Here is a 19695-nt window from a genome sequence, read left to right as displayed (position 1 = left end):
CATGCTTCTAGTGCTAAAATCAGCATAGTTGGGTATGGTATTGCAGTCAGATGTGATAGCTCCCAGTCCTTGTGGGAAAGCACCAGACGTTTCACTTTCACCAATGCTTTCTACAATTTTCCTGCCGTTCACAATAGTAGGAGTGGGTATTCCCAGTCACTGATCCCTTGTTTTGCTCTTGATTATCTCTGCCTTTCCAGCTTTTTTATATCTCAGATTCAAATGCATGTGGGAATGATGGGAATAGGGAAAAACATGCAAGGGCAGGCAAATAGTTTTTAGGAATGTTGTTTCTAAATTTAGTAGTCTACGCTATAGCAAGAATTTCAACAGCAAGTTTTCCTGATTTCATATAACTTTGAAATAGCCAGGCTGGCACAATTTGCCTGAATGCATAGAAATCATTGGTGTTTTTACAGTACTGGATACAGAGTCAGGCCCTTAATAATTATAGAAGTGTTCTTCCAGCTGAGATGTCTTCCCTAGAATATGAAGGGACCAGGGCATAACTGTCCTTGAAATATATTGTCATTAGGGTTTAAATCCTTTTCCCTAAACCTGCTTCCTAGATTCTACTGAATTTTTGTAATCAGCATCTTCTCTGTTCACTTGTCTTCAGTTTCAAACTTATTTTTAAACCCTAATACTAAGATTCCAGATTGAAAAATTATTTTCCTTCTCCAGTGGGGTGGAGGGAGGGAGATGCTAAAGGTACCACATCCCTCTATGGTGCAGTGTTTCTATGTAGTAGAGCCTGACAGTGCTTAATTTTCCTCTGCTGTGTTATATCATAAATTCCCATCTGCCAGTCTGGTTATTTTCCCTCTGCCCCTAGCTCTGCTGTTTGCTATGTGACATTGTGCACTGAATTCTTGTGGTTTGAATTGTTTTTCCCAGGTATGTTGTTCTGCATTTTTCCCAGATGAGTCCACTCTTGGTGTTTACCTCTGCCTCCGGTTCTTCTACAAGAGTAGAGTCCAGCATTGACTGAAGGTAAAACACAACAAAACAAAACCTACAGTTTGTTTTAGATTTTCATTGTTTTTCTCTAGCTTGATTTTTGCATCATTCTGCAATTACAATTTAAACAAGCATGTTTTTAATTCCTATGTTTTACTTCATCAAAGAAGATTTTGAATCAAACTAACCCTAATAATTCCCATCTCTCCTTGTCAGAAACGTAGGTCATGTTACTCCTTGTTTTCATGTTACATTGCTATTTTAGTAGCGTCTCTTACCCAGTTCTCTTGCCAAGATTCTGTCTGTATCCAAGGCAACTTAAATAATTTTGAGAACAATATAGTGAGAAGTGGCATATCAATTACTAATATCCGAGTGAGTTACTTCTATGGAGTTATTCCTTTTATGCATTGTTGTAATTCTGCTTGATTTAAAATGTTTAGGTGCCTTGTGTACAGTTGTTTAGACAGGGAAGATTCCTCACTAATGAAGACCTGCTGTTTTGTAATGCTGCAACGTGTTCCAGCCTATTCCAGTGCCATGTGCATCACGTGGGATCTGGGCTGACAGCCAGTGCAAATGTTTCTTCAAGGACTTTAGGACATATTCTAATTATGTTTAGATTCTCCCACTCTTTTCATCTGAAGGATGTCACTCTTTCTACTTATTTCGAAGTGCAGTGCAAAATGTTCCATCTGCCAGCAGGAGAGGGGCCCACTGGTGCACTTGTGTGAGAGGCAGTAGGATGGCTGGCTTTGTGAGTGACTCTTTAACCTCCAGCTGTGAGAAGTCCTAGGCTTTTGAACACTGTCAGAGCTGGCCAGTGTCCAGCAGTGCTTTCATCCAGTGCTGAAGGAGATGTAAAATTCCCGGAAGAAAAAGCTTCATTTCTTTGAGCCTAGAAAGGGGAGAAGGGGGGAATGACTTGTGAGATGAAGCATCTGAAGCTCTCCATAGTTGAAAAAAATGAAATCTTTTGGTTAAAGGTCAAAGACTGGAGGAAAAAGGTATTTCCAGGAGCTATGCATATAAAATGTGTATTCTCTCTCAATCCGGTATTGGATGTATGTGATGGGGCTACAGAATTTTACCTAGCGATCTTTTTTAAGGGAACTGGCTGCAGAACAGGTCCTCATGCAATACTGTGCACTGAAATGTTAACTCCTGTGAGGTGATGGCAGATCCATTTCTATGTGTAACGTATGGCAAACAGGACTGCATTTCTATGGGTATGTAGGCTCAGCCTGTAGTTCCTAATGTGGGGAGGAAGGAGAGAGAGACTCTTGTTTGGCCTTACTTTGCGAGTTATCCAAGGGCAAGCCACTTTTCTAGTCTTTGCTGTGGTATATGCCCTCTGACCAGGCAATCAGTGTTTAATTGCGTGGGTTCTTGGAGAGCCACACACAATAACACCTTTTCAACTGTATTAATTTCTCCAGGATAATATTGTTACATCAGATCTCTGAATGTGTAAAACGGTCTGTGTCAAACTTCAGTAAATCAGCCAGACTCTTTCAATCCCATGTGGCTGCTGGGATCATCCTGCTGCCTGGCATGACCTGAGTAATCAGTGTATTGTCAGACTCATGCCTCAGTCCTGAGTCTCACAGGTTCACAGTAGTGTTCAACAATAGTTTGAGACCATTGAGTGTAGCATGTGTGTCCAGGAAGAAATTTTTATGTGTTCAGGCAGCACCTGGCTATGGTTTTGAAGCATCTTGGGAAGCCCTCTGGGGGGTATGTGGTATGTTACCTCTGAGCCAGTGTCACAGGTAAAGTTGAAGTGACTTCAAGAGGAGCAGAACCCGAGATTATAATCTTTAGCCTGCGTGTCATTATCAGAAAACAAGCTACTTTCCAGTGGTACATTGTCCAGCTCCTGATGATGATGATGGTGACAACTGTGGTAGCCACTGATAGTGATAATCAGGAGAATAAAGTTTGTGAACTCCTTCAATAAAAGATGGGGCACAGGCTGTTGTGGGGTTAGTTGCTGGATAGAGTTTCTTCTGGAAGGGAAAAAAAAAAAAGATAAAGGATGATTGTTTTGTACCTTTCATCTCACCCAAACATTAGGATTAGGAGAGAGGCAAAGAAACTGACACTAATTCTCTTCCTTGCATACACTTGGCTTCTATTGCTGTAAGATTGCTTACCTCAATATATCTAAGATGAAAGACTGGCTCTACTCTTGGGACTGGATTTGCAGGACAGGAGTAGGTGTCTGACTTGAAGACTTTTCTTTGTACTTTAATGGGCTTCCCAAGAGAATTCTTCAGATGAAAGCTGTTTTTCTATGACAGACTGCATAGAGTCTCATTATTGCTCTGGCTTTTGCTGCACAGCACATATGTTACTGTGGGGTTGTCAGCCCTTCTACAGTGCAAGAAAAATAAGTAGATTAACCAAGCAAAGAAGATTAGAGACACTTTGGGGAAGGAAAGAGAAGGGAGGAGGATGAGCAGAAGGGAGTATAAAAAGACCACAAGACTGTGAGCGCTAGGCTTCCTGGTGCATGTTACACAGGGTTGCTCTCTTTATCCCTTTTGGGTTTGGGTTAGGACGACTGAATAGAACCGATCCTGACACCATGTCAAAAGAGAAACTAGAGTCACTGGTCAAGAATATGGAGATCATGCTCTCTGAGGTAGAGCAGCTGAAGATCCACTGCACCAAGCAGACGGAGGAGGTGAACCAGGTGGTACAGGAGCTGCGCCGGGAGAACAAAGAGCTGACAGAGAAATATGAGCACATCTGTCAGGACTTGAAGGAAGCCAAGGAGGCTATTGCCCAGTTGCAGGACACCAAGTTTGCATTTGAGGCAAAGGAGCGGCAAGCACAGAAGCTCAACCGGCAGCTGTGAAGCAGTAGGAAAGAGAAGGAACCTGCTCTAAGAATAAAGAGAAACCTTCAGCTGCTGCAACCAAAAATCCCTGGATCGGTATTTTAAAGCAACTCTTTCCCTTCCTGCTCTGACTAAACCTGTGTGCTGGAAAAAAAAAATTTTGTGGAGGCAAGATCTCAGATGCAGCTGGAGTTCTGCCCCAGAAGGCTCTTTTGTTAATGACTAAATGCCTCATTATGCTGGGAGGGAAATCTTATTCCAGAATCCCTTGTCAGAAATCTGAGCCACAGGCATACAGCAACGACTGCCAGGATCTGGGCACCTTCTCATGCCCTGTGGGGGTTGCACAAGGACAGAATCCAGGAAAAGAACTGTCTCTGCCTTGAGCCACTGGAGAGAGTTGTGCTGTGAGACTTCATCGAGACAGAGGGAAGGATCATCGTCTTGACAGCCCCTGTTGCTCTGTTTCATTGCTAGCTTTTTTCTGTGCACAGCCAGGCTGTGATGCTGTCCTTAGATGAGCGTCAGCTTCCTCGCTGGCTGACACTGAAGGGCGCCAATGGGAGCCAACATTGTGCCTCAAACTTCCAAGTACTTGCTATCAAGGGCGTGTTGGTCCAGAGGATCTTTTAATGCTGTTGCAGTCGATCTTGTCTTCTTTCAATTTCAAAGTGAAGTAAAGAACTAGAATGGTTTCTGTCTCAATTTCCATTTCAATAGAGCTAAATCTTAATGACTCCGTGTTCACCATGCTAGAGTTAAATCTCTGCTGAATATAACACTTTTTTAAACTAAGAGCATGTTTTGGCACTGAAATTACTTTTCTTAAGCAGAAGTAGTGTGTATAAGTGGACTGGAGGTTAGAAGGATAAATGTATGTGGGGCATGGGTGTGGGAATTACTTGTCAGAAGTTTTGCTTTCAACTTTTCTCTCTCCTGTCTCTCCTAAATGGCATTTGGTGTAGTCGGTGCCAAGTCCAGCTAAGAGCAGGTGACTTCTGACTGCACAGTGAATAGCAGATCTCTGCAGGGAGTCTGGAGAGATTACTGAGAGAAAAAGCTTGGATGTGTAAACAGAGAAGAGTTGGAATAGTTCCAGGAGGATCTTTCTTCATATTGGCCGTGTTGTTGTCAGCTTCCTTTTTCTCTTCAGAGCTTTGCTGCATTGTTATCACTGCCAGGCAAGCTCTCTCTCTAACAAGGGCTGAAATTTGTGAGAAGCAGGGATGCTGTTATCTGTTTCTGAGGGACTCAGGATCTGTGTTTCATCAGGAACATAGGCATAGTGTGCTGGGGTGGGGGAGACTAACCATACTGAGAGCAGCAGTCATCACCAAGGGGAAAGTGAAGCCTGTCTGCTTTGGTTTTTCCAGAGAACTTCAGGCAGGAGCAGAACAGTTTAGCAAGACCTTTTAGGACTCAGTCCAGCGCTAGTGAAAATAATTGTCCTTTCGTCACTGATTATAAAGCACCAAGATCGGGCCTATAATTAGCTAGTTATTGTTTTTTCTCTGCTCTGTCCTCTGCCACTTCAGTCTGGGCCTGATCCAAAGCCTTTGAAAATTAAAATCTTCAGATTAATTTGACGGAGCTGTGGTCCAGGCCTTCCAAATAGATGGCTGTTGTTTGTCTGGCAATCAAATACTGGGACATCAATGGGAACAGCTTTGTGAATCACTGTAAATAGGAGCTGTGACAACATGTTTTATTACATTTGTGTGCTCTAAACTTTTATTTTTGCTTTTTTGGGTGGAGCAGATGGGAATATCTAGAAAACATTTGGGAGATTGTAGTCTGTTCTTTTCTTTTCAAATCTAATCTGAATATGAATGACCAGCCTTGACTCTTTGCTACTTGCTTACCAGTAACATCTTGGGAAGCAAAAAAGTAATTAATCACTGTATTTGTTTGTATAAAAACTAAAACTATATTCTCTGGGAATTAATTTTCTAGCCCAAATCTGCTTACCACCTGTGCTTTCTTCTACTTTTTATATATTATTAAAATGTAAAATCAACAATAAAAAGAAAAAAAACACCTGAGGGACCGTCTGTTCTGGATAAGGTATTGCCTCATTTAATGCTTATATATGTTATTTCTGAGTGTGTGCACGTGCTTACTAAAAATAATTATTCTAGTGTAAATCCTCTGCAGCAAGGAATGGACTAATGGAGACCCTCCAGATCTCTCTGTGTTCTCAGGTTAATCTTTCTAAATGAGATTCTCTGTGTGGCTGCCAAATTCACCCTACGTAATATTTAAATCCATGATGCAGAAGAAGAAAATGGGATTGCATGAGCCTTATCCTAAGTTTCTTAATAATTAGCATTCTAAGTGTCTCATTTTAAGGAAAGCTGTGAATTTATGTAAATATCCTAGGATAAGACTTTGGAAAAACTGGACACATTATCCTGTGCTAGAAAAAATTAATATAGTTCCCTCTACCTTTCCAATAGATGCAGTTATGTCCTGGTTTAGCTTACACTGGTTAAACTTGGGAATAGTTGGGCTGGTTTGAAATCAACCTAAGTCCTATTATGTGCCGGCCCTCTGTTTTCATATGCAAATATCTGTGTATCCAAGTATGGTCTTAGCAATGGATCAGTGCCTTTGCTTGGATCCTGAGATGCAGTATTTTGGAGTGCCTTTCAAAACAATCTTTTTCTGGAGTTAGTCACAGCACTTGGAAGTTGTTATTGCTTTTTGAACACCAGCACTATCAGTGTGTGCTATTATTCTTTAAATGGCCTAAGGATGAGGAGCTGAAGTGTGTGTGTGTGCATGCGCAGCACCATCGGTTTGTTCAGAAAGTTGGCATGAATAGAAGATCTGAATAGAAGTTTTGCCTGATTTGGATGAGAATCAAGATAAATACAAAGTGACAGGCTTACCATTTCCTTCATCTTGGAAAGGGATGAAGAGAGGTATCTAATTCTTTGAATACAAAAAGCCAATTTATTTGAAGTTTGTCTTGGAGAGCACAGCATAGTAATTGGCTTAGTTGCCCAGAAGAGTCTAAGAGAAAGAGAACCAATCAGACCATGTGTCTGTGAGTTGGTCTGTTCTTGGAACAGATTATAGCAAAATATTGATGACTATTTTCACTGTTCTGGTCTGTATTAAATGGAAGTGCCCAAGAGGAGAGGCTGCATAGGACTTAAGCTTATACTTTAATTACAAGAAACCTCTTCTTTGGACATTAAGCGTGAGTGTGCATTGGGTTAATGGGAGGGAATTAAATGATGCCCATGAGCACACAGGCTGATGGATAGGAATCCTTAGCTGGTAGCTCACACTGAGTAAGAAACCATGTTGCTGAATTTGAAAGCAATAGCTAGATGTATCCTGGGATTTTCAAGCGTATAAACAAAGAGGAGCAAAAACTCGCTGGGGAGTACTTGCTTACAGAACCTTAGAGCAAGTGAAAGTGGACTGCTTCTGTGCAGCCAGGAAAACATAAGGAAAACCTGGGAGTCACCTACAAGTCCCCACAGCTTCACAAGTCACAGCTCTAACACTCCTCCATGAAAGAAGTGAAAGAACCCTATGTGATACTTATTTCCTCACATATCAGTGCTTCATGCCTTTGGAAAGATCTCCGGATTTCAGAAATACAGTATCTCCTGAAGGATTTGTTGAGGTTGGCAGCTGCAGTTTAATCCTCTAGATTAAAAATCACAGGGAAATTTGAAGACAATAATAGAAGTTGACTCTTTTAGAAGTTTAGGTCTGTTTGTGTCCAGTTGCCTGTTTGCAGTTCTCAAAGCCCTGGATTAGGGCATTCAGAATTGTGAACCAATAGCCCTATGAACATTGGAGCCTGTTCTCCATGTCTTATTACAATTTACTCTCATGTACTCTCCTGGAACACAACACTGGCAACTACAAAAAAAAAAGATCTCTGCTAGTAACAGTGCCTATACAGAAGATATACTAGATCAGCTATTCTGCAAAGTCTTGAAAGAGGTCCTGGATGGAGGAGGGAGAGAGGAGTGCATGAATTATTACACAAGCACAGCAGACCTTGATGCAGTTACATTGTAAAGAGCTGATTGGTGTGCAGTCTTGCAACAGGCTTTCCAGCACAGGAAATCAAGCCTCTTTTCCTGAGGGATTAAGAAAGGTTTTAATTCTATATACTGAGAGACTGTAATTCAGAGGGTTAAATGGCGTGCCTAACCTGTGATATTGAGCAGGAGTCTGAGAAGAACTAAGTTATCAGTACTTTATTCAAATTTGAAGAAAAGTTCAGATTTAATCAAATTTGATTATTCTGCTTTATCTTAAAAAAAAAAAAAAAGAATATGTCAAAAAAAAGTGCAGTTTTCAGACCGTTGCACATCTGATAGAAGGAATGATGTGCTGTAGTATCCCTGATAGCAGTGGACTTAGTTTGACATCCCAGAGGCCCTTATTTCTTTCCTATGTCATTTAGTCATCAGCATGCTTATCTGGAATGTCACATTACAGTTCAGTGTTAACATGTGCTCAGAAGGATTCGAAGATGTGCCTGAATTATATGCCCTAAAGTACTAGGCTAAAGTATAGAAATGGCTGTTGATTTCATTACATAGGCTACTGCAAATATCTAAGAAACTGGGCATTAATGTAACTGGAAAAATAGTTTGTCTAGCAAGTCATGAGATACCTGAGAATGGAACCTAAATCTCCAGACTTGAACCCAACTTGGTTTATAGTTGAAGAAACATAAATAATGCTGCTTTCAAATGAAAAACAAAACAAAAAACAACAACAGCTGATACTATGGAACTGTTAGACATCCTTAACTAGTTAGACTGGAGCTAGATCTGTAAAGTATGCAAATCTTCAGATATTTTTTGAAAACATCCTCTGGCAGTAAGGAATCCTGTTGGCTTGTTTCTGTGAAAGGTACTTACTGGAGCATAGTAAAAGAGAAAGCTGAAGTCTTGCTGCAGACCTCTGTCCATGTAACTGTTGAAATCCCAGCACTGCAGCTCCTGTAGAGAATGCCTGCTTCTTAGCAAAAGCACTTAATTGATAACTTTAACAGTGATAACTTGTTCAGCAGTATCCATTTAATGTGCACTCACCTCAGTTGTTTCTTCTTGATGATCTCATATGTGACACTTAGATGCCATTGTCTCCAGGCCAGCCACTGGATAGAGCTGGTGGCAAGAGTGAAATGCCCAAGGTCCTGAGTGTATTCACTCCATAGTGAATTGTGGTTGTTTTATCAAGAGACAAGAATGGTCTTGAATAAGTGGATTATCATACTTTCACTAAATGGTAGGTGATGAAAATAATTGCAGCATAAGGATAATGTTCTTTCTTACAGAGAAAAGGTACAAACACAAAATGTTCTTTAGAACTGTAGGGCAAAGTTTTGTTTCCTTCATACTACATTGTCCTTTTCCTGGCTAGGACTGGCCTTCATTTTGAATCCCACATTAAAGCATTTGATTTTGTCGTGTCCCTGCTGGAACTAGGAAGTATGAGCAGACTTCTTAATTTCTTTTGTTAATAAAAGGAGTTTCATCAATGTTTCATGCTGCTTAGTTGTGGTAAAAGTCTGGTCACTTCTTTGTTTACTTCAAGATCTTAGCAGGTTATCTACTAGGGCTTTATGGGGTTAAAATAAATCTAGATGTGTTTACAAAGTATCTGCTTTAATGCAGTAGGCACTGTTGGTTTTGTATGTATTCTGGCTGGATTCCAGCACAGGCAGTCATATTTTCCCTGTTTCTGAACTCCTTTGTAGCTTAAGCTGTCAGCAAGAACATGAGAATTGCAAGTAGGCTACTATGCTTGGTATTTGCAAAAAATCATTAATTAAAGGTCCAGCTGCTGTGAGAAGAAATTTTAAGAATCAGGTTTTTATTAATTCATCTGGAATTGTGTTTTGTTCTATTAGCTTTTGAATCTTTAGGATTCCGTTTCAATTCTTTCAAGTGATGCAAGTTAAAATCTTTAAACTGATCCGCAAGTGTGGTTTATTTGTGTAAGACTGGGCATTCAGGCTTTTATTTTTGGGGGATCAAATATCATTAAGCTTAGCATATAATCGTGACAGCTGGCAGGATGGCAGTAACCAATGGCGAGTTGAGAGTACAAGGTAGGTAAAGGAAAAGGGTAGGCTGGGGTAACATCTTTCTGAAAGAAAGGCCTGCAGCTTGGCCCAAGGAAAATTTGATTCTAAAGGGGAACAACCATTATCTCTATATTCTTAATTAGACATGAACAGTGTTCTGTTATTGTTTCTTCTGACAAGGGTAACATAGTCATGCATCAGCATTGAGGTGTGTTGTAACTTTAAAACTTTGAGGTTCCCCTGCTTGTTGGTGGAGGTGATGACATTTTGTGTTGGTTTTCCTGTTAGTTTATCCTGTAGACTTTGTTTATTGTGTCAGAGCTAGCTTGGACAGGAAAGTACAGGATTGTTTTTGCATGTGGAAAAGATGTAACTTTTATTTGAACTCTGTCCCGCATGGGACACGTAACTGTAGAATTTGAGTACTGTGTACCTTTTGTAGCTAGTTGCCAGACAGGGATTAACCAACAGGGATTAAACAGCTGTAGCCTTTGAATAAAATTGCTTGCTGTAGTATTTGTTGTTCCGTGTGACCTGGAGCATTTATGACATTGTTGGAAGCTTCAGTTTGGAGCTACGTGCTGTCTAGGCTTGTCAACAATTGTCAAGGTTGTTGTCTCTTTTTATCAGGTAAGGCAGTAATGTGGCCAACAAGAGACCAGCAATGCCAGCTCTGGATATTTCATTGCATATCTTGATGTCTTCCTTGTAGATCCAGTACATGGAGTTGCCTGAAGGCAGAAGATTCAGCTTTCCTTTTGAAAGTAGGGCTCTGTTCCTCACAGTTTCAGATAAACTACTGGTGAAAAAGGACTCTCAAACTGGAAGGCAAACAAAAAGAAGAACCCAAACTTAAGTTTTAAAGCTGTTGTCATAATCTTGGAGGTGTCTGTTTTTTAAGTAGGGTGAAAATGCTGACAGCTGTTATAGTTGCTGATCCAGAATCTATTTTTATAGATCAGTGATCTTTGTATTTCAATATTTTATGCTTAGCAGGGGATAGAATCAATAAGGGGAAAAAGAATCTGTTTTCTAGATAAAACAACAGCATCAGTTGTTATGCAATGACTTCTCCAGTATTCACATGATTAACAACACAAGTTTTCCTTGTAATGCATCCAACTATATTTGTGTTCCCTCAACAGCTTTTCTATTGCTAAATTGTTCCTTCTTGAGAATCTTAAGAGGGTATCTAAATTGCATGACATTTGTTCGAGGCAAAAATAGAGAAACCCGAGCTGCCATTGTATTTGGTTAAATTCGTATCTGTATCCAAAGTAATAATATTTTCAAATCTTGGGGATCTGATTAACTCAGCTTATAGCCAGAACTAGTTGGTAATTGTATCTAAGTTCAAACTTTCTTTGGTCAAAAAAATATCTCTGAACTGTGTTTCAAGCTTTAGTTCTAAAGGAAATAATTTTGGTTTAGAGTTAGGAACTTACTAAAAGGAATACCAAAGTGATCTGTCTCACTTTTTATATGCTGCCTACAGCTAAAATACAACTACTTATAAAAGGCTCCACCCCTTCAGTAATTTAAGGCACAAATTAGAGCCAACGTGTGTGCTCGCACACAGACTACAGGAGCTAAAAACAATTCCAAGTTTTGTGTGTATGCATGCATGCTTAAAACTCTGGCTTTCCTGAGCAAAAGAAAACTCTTGTGAATAAACTTGGAGGCTGAGGGGGTTAAATGAAACCCAACTCTCCTTTTCCTGTGTTGTAAGGCTTAGTAACCAAACAGAAGCTGGAGAAAAGAGCGGGTTAGGAGCCACTGTTTGAACCTGAACGATAGGAAAGTGATTTTTGCTGCTTGGCTACAGTGTGGCATCAGTGCCTCCAGCTTTTGCACTCACCTTTCACAGGTACACACAGAAGGTAAGAGTTGTCTTTGTGTCCTGGACTGTCTCCTTATTCTTCCACCTGGACATCTATTTTCTTTCAGCACTGGGTTGTTTTTTGTTGTTGTTGTTGTTTGTTGTTGTTTGTTTGTATTAAGTTATCTTTGGTTTTCCACTGTTGTTTTCCTTCAGTTCAAAGAACACAGGAGAGAGGAGTTACCAGATTGCATGCACTGCAAAATTGGATTTCCTGGTAGGGAGGGAAGAAAACACTTAATGTGGTTGGTGAACATTAATCCCTTTCCCTCACAGTTAATTACACTATAACTTAATGTAATCAAAACTGTTCCTGACACTGAGTGAGGAGAAACAAAAGGGTGGAAGGGTCAGATGCATGTGCATCACCAGGAAAAAAACACAGAAACCAAGACACGCGTAACCAGGGTACTGACTGGAGAAACATGCTTTTTGCTGGTAGAAACAAAAACCCTGCCCAGGTGTTAGGACTCTTAAATCTGCTAACCACTATCCCTGAAGTGCTCAGCTGCTTCTATTAACGTTCTAGCAGGGGACTGATCAGTCTGCACTGCTTTCAGCTGTGTGAGGCAGGATCCATTTTGGGGTCTGATCCCAACTGAACAACGGTGCTTGAATTCGCAAACCTGCTTGTGAAAGGGGTGGTTTGTAGGATGGCATCCGAACCTGGAGGAGGTCTGATATGTGCAGGAGACCGAGAAGCTGCTTAAGGGAACAGTGCTGGTAAGGAGATGGTAACGGACTGGTGGCAATATGGTAGGGCAGTAGATTAGTCTGATGTCTTGGTGTTTCTTGTGGGTGATTGGGTAGAAGGACGTTTGCTTAATAACTAAGTTTCAAAGCTTTGATAAAGTTAACGATCTTGAATGGGGTTCCTATTGCTAGAAATAACTAATCTTAATACAAGAGATCAAGTTGATTTTAAGTTTTGTTAAGTCTGTCTGCAGAGACCCTTAAGAACACCTTATTTATTACTTTTGGAAGGGTCTTTGCAAGGTTAAAGAGTTTCTCTTATGCCTTCTGTATTGCACTTACAATGGCCCTTCACCAGCTTTTCTGCAAGCTTGCTTGCAACTTCTATGTTTTTCTCCTGGTAACTATTATCTTCTGTAATGCTAGAGCATTTTCCAGGATCTGTAAATGGAGCAGCTGTGAAAAACCATTCTTTCTCAGGTGTACCTTGATGAGCTGGTGTGCTGGACAGCCTCACCCTTGGACTTTTAGGACTACTGCTCTTCTGTTAAAAGGAGTGAAGGGAAGTGTGTGATGTGTAACAGAAGTAGCTAGGGCTACGTATCTTTGGCATGTCACTAGCTTGAACTAGTGTTTGTTGAGGTTAGTGAACAGAATGATTGATTATCAAAATGCAAAAATTAAAAGCATAAAGTAAACTTGAGGTCTCCAGAAGTTTTGCTTTTGGTGTATTTTCTTTATCCTGTGTGAGATAATTTAGCCTTCAAGTGTACTTCTGAGTTCTCACACACCAGAGAGCATCCTGGCACCTCGGAGGTGTTTGTTTTTGAAATATTTTGTTTCATGAGTGTAAACACTTGATGGTTTAGGGAAATGCTGTGTTTTGGGGTCGTTACTCTGTAGTATCTACATATTCTAAATCTCTAATGAACTGTGCACTCTGAATGTAGCTTTGGAGAAAAGGATTTTGACAAATGACTTGAAGGGATGTTTGAGAAAAGGTATAGGTTTTTCTTTGCTGCTCTCTGTGTATGATATTGAGAATAAAACAAATTATTTTGCTTTAATTTTAAGGGGAAAGAAGCAATCGTGGTTGTAGAATGAATTATCTTAGATGCTGATCTTCAGTAAGTGATAATCTTCTGATGCAAATCCAAATCCTGTATCTCTGTTTTAGGGAAGGAGTTCTTCCTCTGATCTTGCTAAGTAAAATATCTTGTTACTTAAGGGATTACTTGCATTACAACGATGGCACCAAGATTTGGCTGGAGTCAATGTGAAAGACTGTGCTGAAAGGATTTAGGAAATGGGGGAAAAGGAGTATTTTGTTGGAACTACAAAGAAAAATGGTTGAAAGCTTGGTTATAAGCAAATCTTTTTTTAAAATGAGTGCTTATGTTTCTTTAGAAAATAGGGAACCTGCAAAAACAAAAAAACCATATATATATATATATATGTCCAGTCTTGATTGAGATGTCCTTCTGACTGTGATATGAATAAGACAAACTAATGTTCTGTGCCCTGAAACAGGTAGGGCTAAGGCTGCCAAAAGGCTTACCCATTGTTCAGAGGAACGTCTTTCATGATATCGTAAAATGGTTAACAGTTTATTAACATTTATGCGCTTTGTGACTCACCAGTACACAGGCGGAAAAAAAGCTTTTTTTTGTAAGAGAATGAGATGTGCTATTTTTGTATAAGAACAACACCTGGAATACTTTGGATATAATTAGAGGTGTTCTCATGATTGGTATTAGAGCCTTGTCCTTAGCTGATACAAGGAGGAACTGTTGTTCTACTGGTATATGGATGCTGAGTGAAGTACTGAAGAAATAATTTGGTTTCCTTTTAGATCTTTGAGAAGCATTAGAACTGAGGATAAACTCCTTGGAGTACCCACCATAGCTACCCAACAAAGACTAGACATTTAGATAACTGACAGATGATTGCTCTGATCTAGTACAGTCATTTGCAGTTATGCTCATGGTATGATGGACTTGTCAAAAGAACTTATCTCACTGGAAATGGTGATCTGCTGAATGCAGTTTCACAGTCTTATTTTTTAACTTTACTATTGGATTTTGAAATAGGATTTGTTGTGCTCCAATATCTTTTCTTGGATGATGACTAATAAAAGTTACTAGATGTGTGAGGAGACACTTTAATGTTAAAGACTTTATTGGTTAAGTAGCCGTATGCATAGTCTCTGTACCAAACATTTGTTTATGCTTCCCTACACAGTAAGAAGCTCAAGCTTTCCTGACATACAGATGCAATGTATGGAAATAAGTGCTGTCAAAAGACTGTTTATTTCTCTGCTTAACTCTTACAGAAGTAACTAAAAGTTTTGCTTTTGGCATCTCTGGGAGAAAACAGTTTTAGAGCAAGGAGCCAATCTATATTTAGATCCCACTGTTGTAAGTTTGCTGTGATCACACAGTTGAGCACGTGCTTCCTTTCAGATCTCTCCAGGCACTGCCATACAATCACACTTTCCTAAGATCTTTTTTATGAAGTTAATTTTTAGTGACAGATGAAAGATGCTTGGCTGGTGTCCTTAGAGACTCTGGCCCTATTTCCACTAGCTGAGGTTCTGCCTCCTAAGTTAGCTGAAAGTTGTGGTGTTTGATTTTTTTTTTTCCTTATTTATCCCTATCTTTTGTTTCTACTTTGTGTTAATCAGCTTTCTGTTGCATAGCAATGGAAATAAGCCCACTGATTTCTCTGAGGAATTTCCGGCGTCATGTCACCAAGGGTATGTCAGCATCATAGTGTGCAGGGGTAGTTGCTTAGGGAGCAGATGTACTCACACTAGTTTGTTGTGCTTGGCATATTTGCACTTAAATGCAGGTAAAACTTAACTTTTTTTTTAAGTAAATAATTTAGAAGTGGAGGTAGCAGCAGTTGAAACCTGCGTGAGAGTCAGGATAAATAGTGTTTTCTACCAATGTTGTTGTTAGTCACCAAACAATTAAAATGTAACATGAGTGTTTAGTGAGTACACTGTTGAACGTAGTGTTAATATCCTTTCAGAGAAGAGATGTAGATCTTGCAAAGGCACAAAACGATTTGTACTTTTTTAGTTTCCTTTTAAGACAGCACTCACTTTTGTTGTTTGTTTTTTTAAACCTTTTGCACAGATCAGAATTACCACATTTATGTTTAGGATGAAATGAAGTTAAATAAAATTAGAAGTTGTTCTCCAGCATCCCTTATCTTCCTAAAGGATTCTTCAAATTTTGAATTGGAAAGGGTTAATCTCAGCCAGCTGGCATGCTAGCAGTAGAGCTCAGTGTCAGGTAATATTTCAGATCAGGCTAAATAATTCATTTAAGTGAAGTCTGTGCTACTGAGGGCAGTAGTTGACCTAGAAGGTTGTTAGCCATTCCTCTTCAATTGTTAATGTTTGGGATATTATATCCTTGTCATGCATTTTCCATACGCAGCATGTGACTGCTTGTTGCAATATTTACTGTCTAAAGTAGTCTGCATGCTCTCGTCTTTATCCCTACATGCTCACACAATTAACAACTAAGGACAGTGAGACAACTGAGTAGAAGGAAGAATCCTATCTTCTCATAATGAATTTCTAGCTGCAAACCCAACAGTGGAAGGCTGGATGCAATAAATTGAATCACAGCTGATATTAATAGGTTGAAAGATAGCTGTCCTCATGAAGCACTATATAATCTCCTGCAAATTGAGATTGGGAAGGAAGCAGATCGACTTCTTCCCCAGCCCCTGATAGGGCATGGTGTGGTGTCTTCCTAGGCGTCCTGCATGTTACAGTCTAATCGTGCTTTTCCACCCATTGGTTTTTCAGCTTATGTTTTGTGTGATTGCTGTATTCAGTATAGAACTGTGTGAGATGGGCTGCTATAGCTTCTGCAGGTGTTGCTGAATTTGATGTTGCTATATGCTGGCAGTGTTTTTACAGAGGACTTCAGAGTCAGCAATGTTAAGCAATGCTCCAGTTTAGGTTCTGTGTGTGTTATGAATCAGGCGGAAGGCTGAGTTGAAAGGCTGTTGATACAGCATTCTAGAAGAAGCTCATATGTTGCTATTATTCAGCTGGTGCCCTGCTGCTGTGCTCATTATCATGTTTTTCTTAACTTTTTAACAAGGTAAAATTTTAGAGTTATTCAGCTGAAAAATTAAAATGCATAATATTGCTGAAAGTACATCTCTGCAGGATTGCTTTCTTTATGAGGTTTCCTTAACTCCTAGCATGAATTTAGAGTGAATTAATAAATCTGTATCAGTGATAAAAATACCTCTGTAAAACTTTTACTCAATTTGTTTTTCTTTATTCTTTCTCCCTTCTTGTCCCACTAAGCACTTTCAACCAGTCTTGTATTTAAATACACATTTAATAAACGTTTGTCCACTGCTTTGTATACAAACTGTTCTTTATAAATGTGGCTTGTTGTGTGGTCAAGACGAAGGAAATTCAGCATCCTCTCACTTGAACAAGCATATGTGCATGAGTAGTCTCATCCACCCAACCCAAAGGGCACCTGGCCCTGAATTTTCTTTGGAAAAAATATAAAAGTAAAAATTGTTTGCTGATGTGACATCCTCTGTCCAAAAGAATACGTTTATTGGTTCCTCAGGGCTTTGTGATGCGATCCTCATGCTTTCCCGATGCTGCACTCAGCAGAAGTAAAAGGAGTTTTTTTCCCTAAACTTGATCTCTGTTCCATTACCTCCTGTTTCTCACCCTGCCCTTCTTACCACATCTGTATATTTTCCATTTTTAACTCTATAACTGAAAACTTGAAAGATACTTGTCTAGACATTTTATTTGTTAAAGCAAAAGCTTATTTGAGTAGATTCCGTGTTGAGCCCTGAAATAAGGATGCTTATCCAAAGTTACAGATGAGTTACATCTAGATGAGTTAGAAATCTAGTATCTCTTCATCTCTGGCCTATATACTTTTTCCCTTCAAAGAAAGTTAGTTGTTCTACTTTTGAAACCTTGAAATCAACTGGCAGTTTTGAAGTCGTTTTTATGTATATACACAGGCAAATGTAGTTCTTGTTTCCTTGGGAACATGAATGTTGAAAGATGAATAGTGTCCAGACTTAGAAATTATAGGCATCACCTCTGTGACACTCTGCACCTCCTGTCTGCAGTGCCAAACAGAAGCAGTTCAGAAGGGGGGCCAGAATATGCTTTATGGGTATTGTCAAAAAGAAGTTTCTCAACTTTCCACAAGATATTATTTGATCCTTATTGTTTTGGAACAGAAGTAAATGTCCTTAGTTGCTAAATTCAATTCCAAGGTTAAACTTCTCCATTGTTAATCAGGTTTGGGTTGGCCCCTGTTGGAGAAAGGAGCTTCATAATTCAGCTATGGACATAACCTTTTTTGACCAAGCTTATGGATAGCTGGAACCAGTCACCAGTTCATGCCTTTTTCTCATTTAACCTGAGCAGTTAATAGCAGATGCAGTTTGCTAGAAACTTGAATCTCTTCAGCTACATTGAACAGAGGTTTCAGATGGGCCTGTCTCTAGATCTGGTTGAAGATCCTGGTTGCTCCTTACTTATTGTGAATTGATTCTCATACTCCCTCTTACTGATGTAACTTCAGATTTTAGCACTATGGCAGGAATTCTTACTTGTTCGTTTTCCAGCAGATGTTCCATATCTGGGGTGAATAGTCACGATTTCCCCTCAGGCCCTGCTACTATTTCTGAATGAAAGGGGGGTGGAGATGATGTTCTAACAGTGGGAAAATGTAGATGGGGAGCGTGGAAAAGAATTAAAGAAGGGCAGGAGGCACAGAGCACAGCAGCTGCTGTTGTCACAAGTGAAAGCACTGTGAAACACTGTCCTTTTCTTTCCTTCCCCCGCATGCTCAGGCTTTGGTGAGGAGAATGGCAAAACAAACAGAATAGCATATGTTGCCATATCCCAGGTCCTGCAAGGAGTGAAAGAGCCGTTAAATCCAGAAGCGTAACTGCATAACTTGACCATTTTTTCTTGAAGGTTTCAGACAGATTCACAGGTCCCATCTGTGTAATTTCCAGTTGGAATTAAGGCTAAAAGGATCAATGGTGAATACAACATCTGAGGAAGTTTCTTGAAGCTCAGAGAATCGGACACAAGATTTGTTTTGCAGTGGAGCATTTAATGGGCTAAAGAAGGCCCTGCTCCTCCTCCTGACTGTTTTTCCTGGAATCTGTTGACTAGTTTAGGGCTGCATGGCCTAAACTTTTTAATGCTAAATTTGGGCCAGATGTTAGACATATGAAAGCAATTTCCATGCTCATGCAATGGCACAAAGGCACAAAGAGAACATGAGAGCTATAACCTGTTGCTTTTTGTTAGGGATTGTCCCAGATATTTGATGCTGTTTCTGGTTGTCTCCTCATAGAATGTTTTGACCCTGTCTGGCTAAAACCCTCCAAGATGCTCTAACTACTTGGGAACTGGTAGCGCTGCCAGCTGTGCTGAGCTGCTTCTCTAGCTTCCTCTCCAGGAGCATCGTGGTTTTGGCCCAGCTTCTTATCTACCTCTAGGTTCAGATTCAGGAGTGGACTGTACATAAGCAGCAGTGCTAGACTGCTGTAGCAATGGATGCGATTCCCACAGCTGTCCAGTGTGAACCTGAGAAGTGCCTGTAATGGAAGTTATGAGAGAGGAATGCTGGGGAAGAGAGATTTTTCTCTGGGCAGTAAGAAAAGAAGCTGAGCAGTCTCAAATATCTATCTCTGTTTGACATCAATACCATTTAAAAAAAAAAAGAAAAAAGAAAATGCTGTTTTTACAATGCCCTTTGCCAGTGGTGTAAGGACATAAGCTGCTTCAAAAGAGCTTTGCTGTTTTGTGTGCGTAACTTGTAGCAAAAGTGTTGTTTTACCCCATCCCTAGGAAATGTTTATTGCTGAGTTGGCTCGGGCCCTGGGCAACCTGATCTAGTAGTTAGCAACCCTGCCCAAAGCAGGGGACTGGAACTAGCTGATCTTTAAGGTCCTTTCCACCCAAAACTGTTTTATGATTCTATGATTTCTAAGTCTCTCACAGCTGTCCTACCTGTCTGAAAATGTCACTGTTGGATAAGGCTATGACACAGATCTAGCTGTTGGCCCCAGCTGCACTGAGAATGTATTTAACCTGTTATGCGGGGCAGCTCTAGACAGTTTTTTCCTTTGATTTTAATTGAAAGAGAATTAATAGCGCATGTGTGCAGTAGGGGCTACATAGTCTTTTCTCAGTTTCTTAAGGCTAATCCAAAGTGA

At 40.0% G+C, this 19695-nt stretch overlaps 1 protein-coding gene and 1 long non-coding RNA gene across 12 annotated transcripts in view; one reads left to right on the top strand and one right to left on the bottom strand.

Annotated features, from left to right (window-relative positions):
- Positions 1–19695, top strand: part of PAPLN (papilin, proteoglycan like sulfated glycoprotein) — an 83969-nt gene that overhangs the window by 10314 nt on the left and 53960 nt on the right. For 4 of the 9 annotated variants that reach the window (XR_005860478.2, XM_040701911.2, XM_426430.8 and 1 more), the window contains exon 1: positions 12082–12162. Coding sequence is in view for 3 of the 9 variants with exons in the window: in XM_040701911.2 (XP_040557845.1) it covers positions 12109–12162 (54 nt within the window). In the remaining 6 variants the exon portion in view is untranslated. Of the gene's footprint in view, positions 1–897; positions 994–10411; positions 10506–11440; positions 11756–12081; positions 12478–19695 lie in introns of those variants that run through there. The other 5 variants (XM_040701913.2, XM_004941665.5, XM_015287093.4 and 2 more) reach the window with 4 other exon arrangements.
- Positions 8704–11970, bottom strand: LOC121111006. Of its 3 annotated transcripts, none has more exons than XR_006939526.1 (3): positions 11734–11970; positions 8878–10696; positions 8704–8800 (listed from the first exon to the last, which is right to left on the bottom strand). It is a non-coding gene; the product is annotated as an uncharacterized LOC121111006 (long non-coding RNA). The 3 variants fall into 3 exon arrangements; XR_005860481.2 differs by having other exon boundaries at positions 8704–8784; XR_005860482.2 differs by having other exon boundaries at positions 8704–10696.

The sequence above is a fragment of the Gallus gallus genome, chromosome 5 (assembly GCF_016699485.2).
Source record: "Gallus gallus isolate bGalGal1 chromosome 5, bGalGal1.mat.broiler.GRCg7b, whole genome shotgun sequence".
In the NCBI taxonomy this organism is placed as follows: Eukaryota; Metazoa; Chordata; class Aves; order Galliformes; family Phasianidae; genus Gallus; species Gallus gallus.
This window is presented reverse-complemented; position numbering and strand designations above follow the sequence as displayed.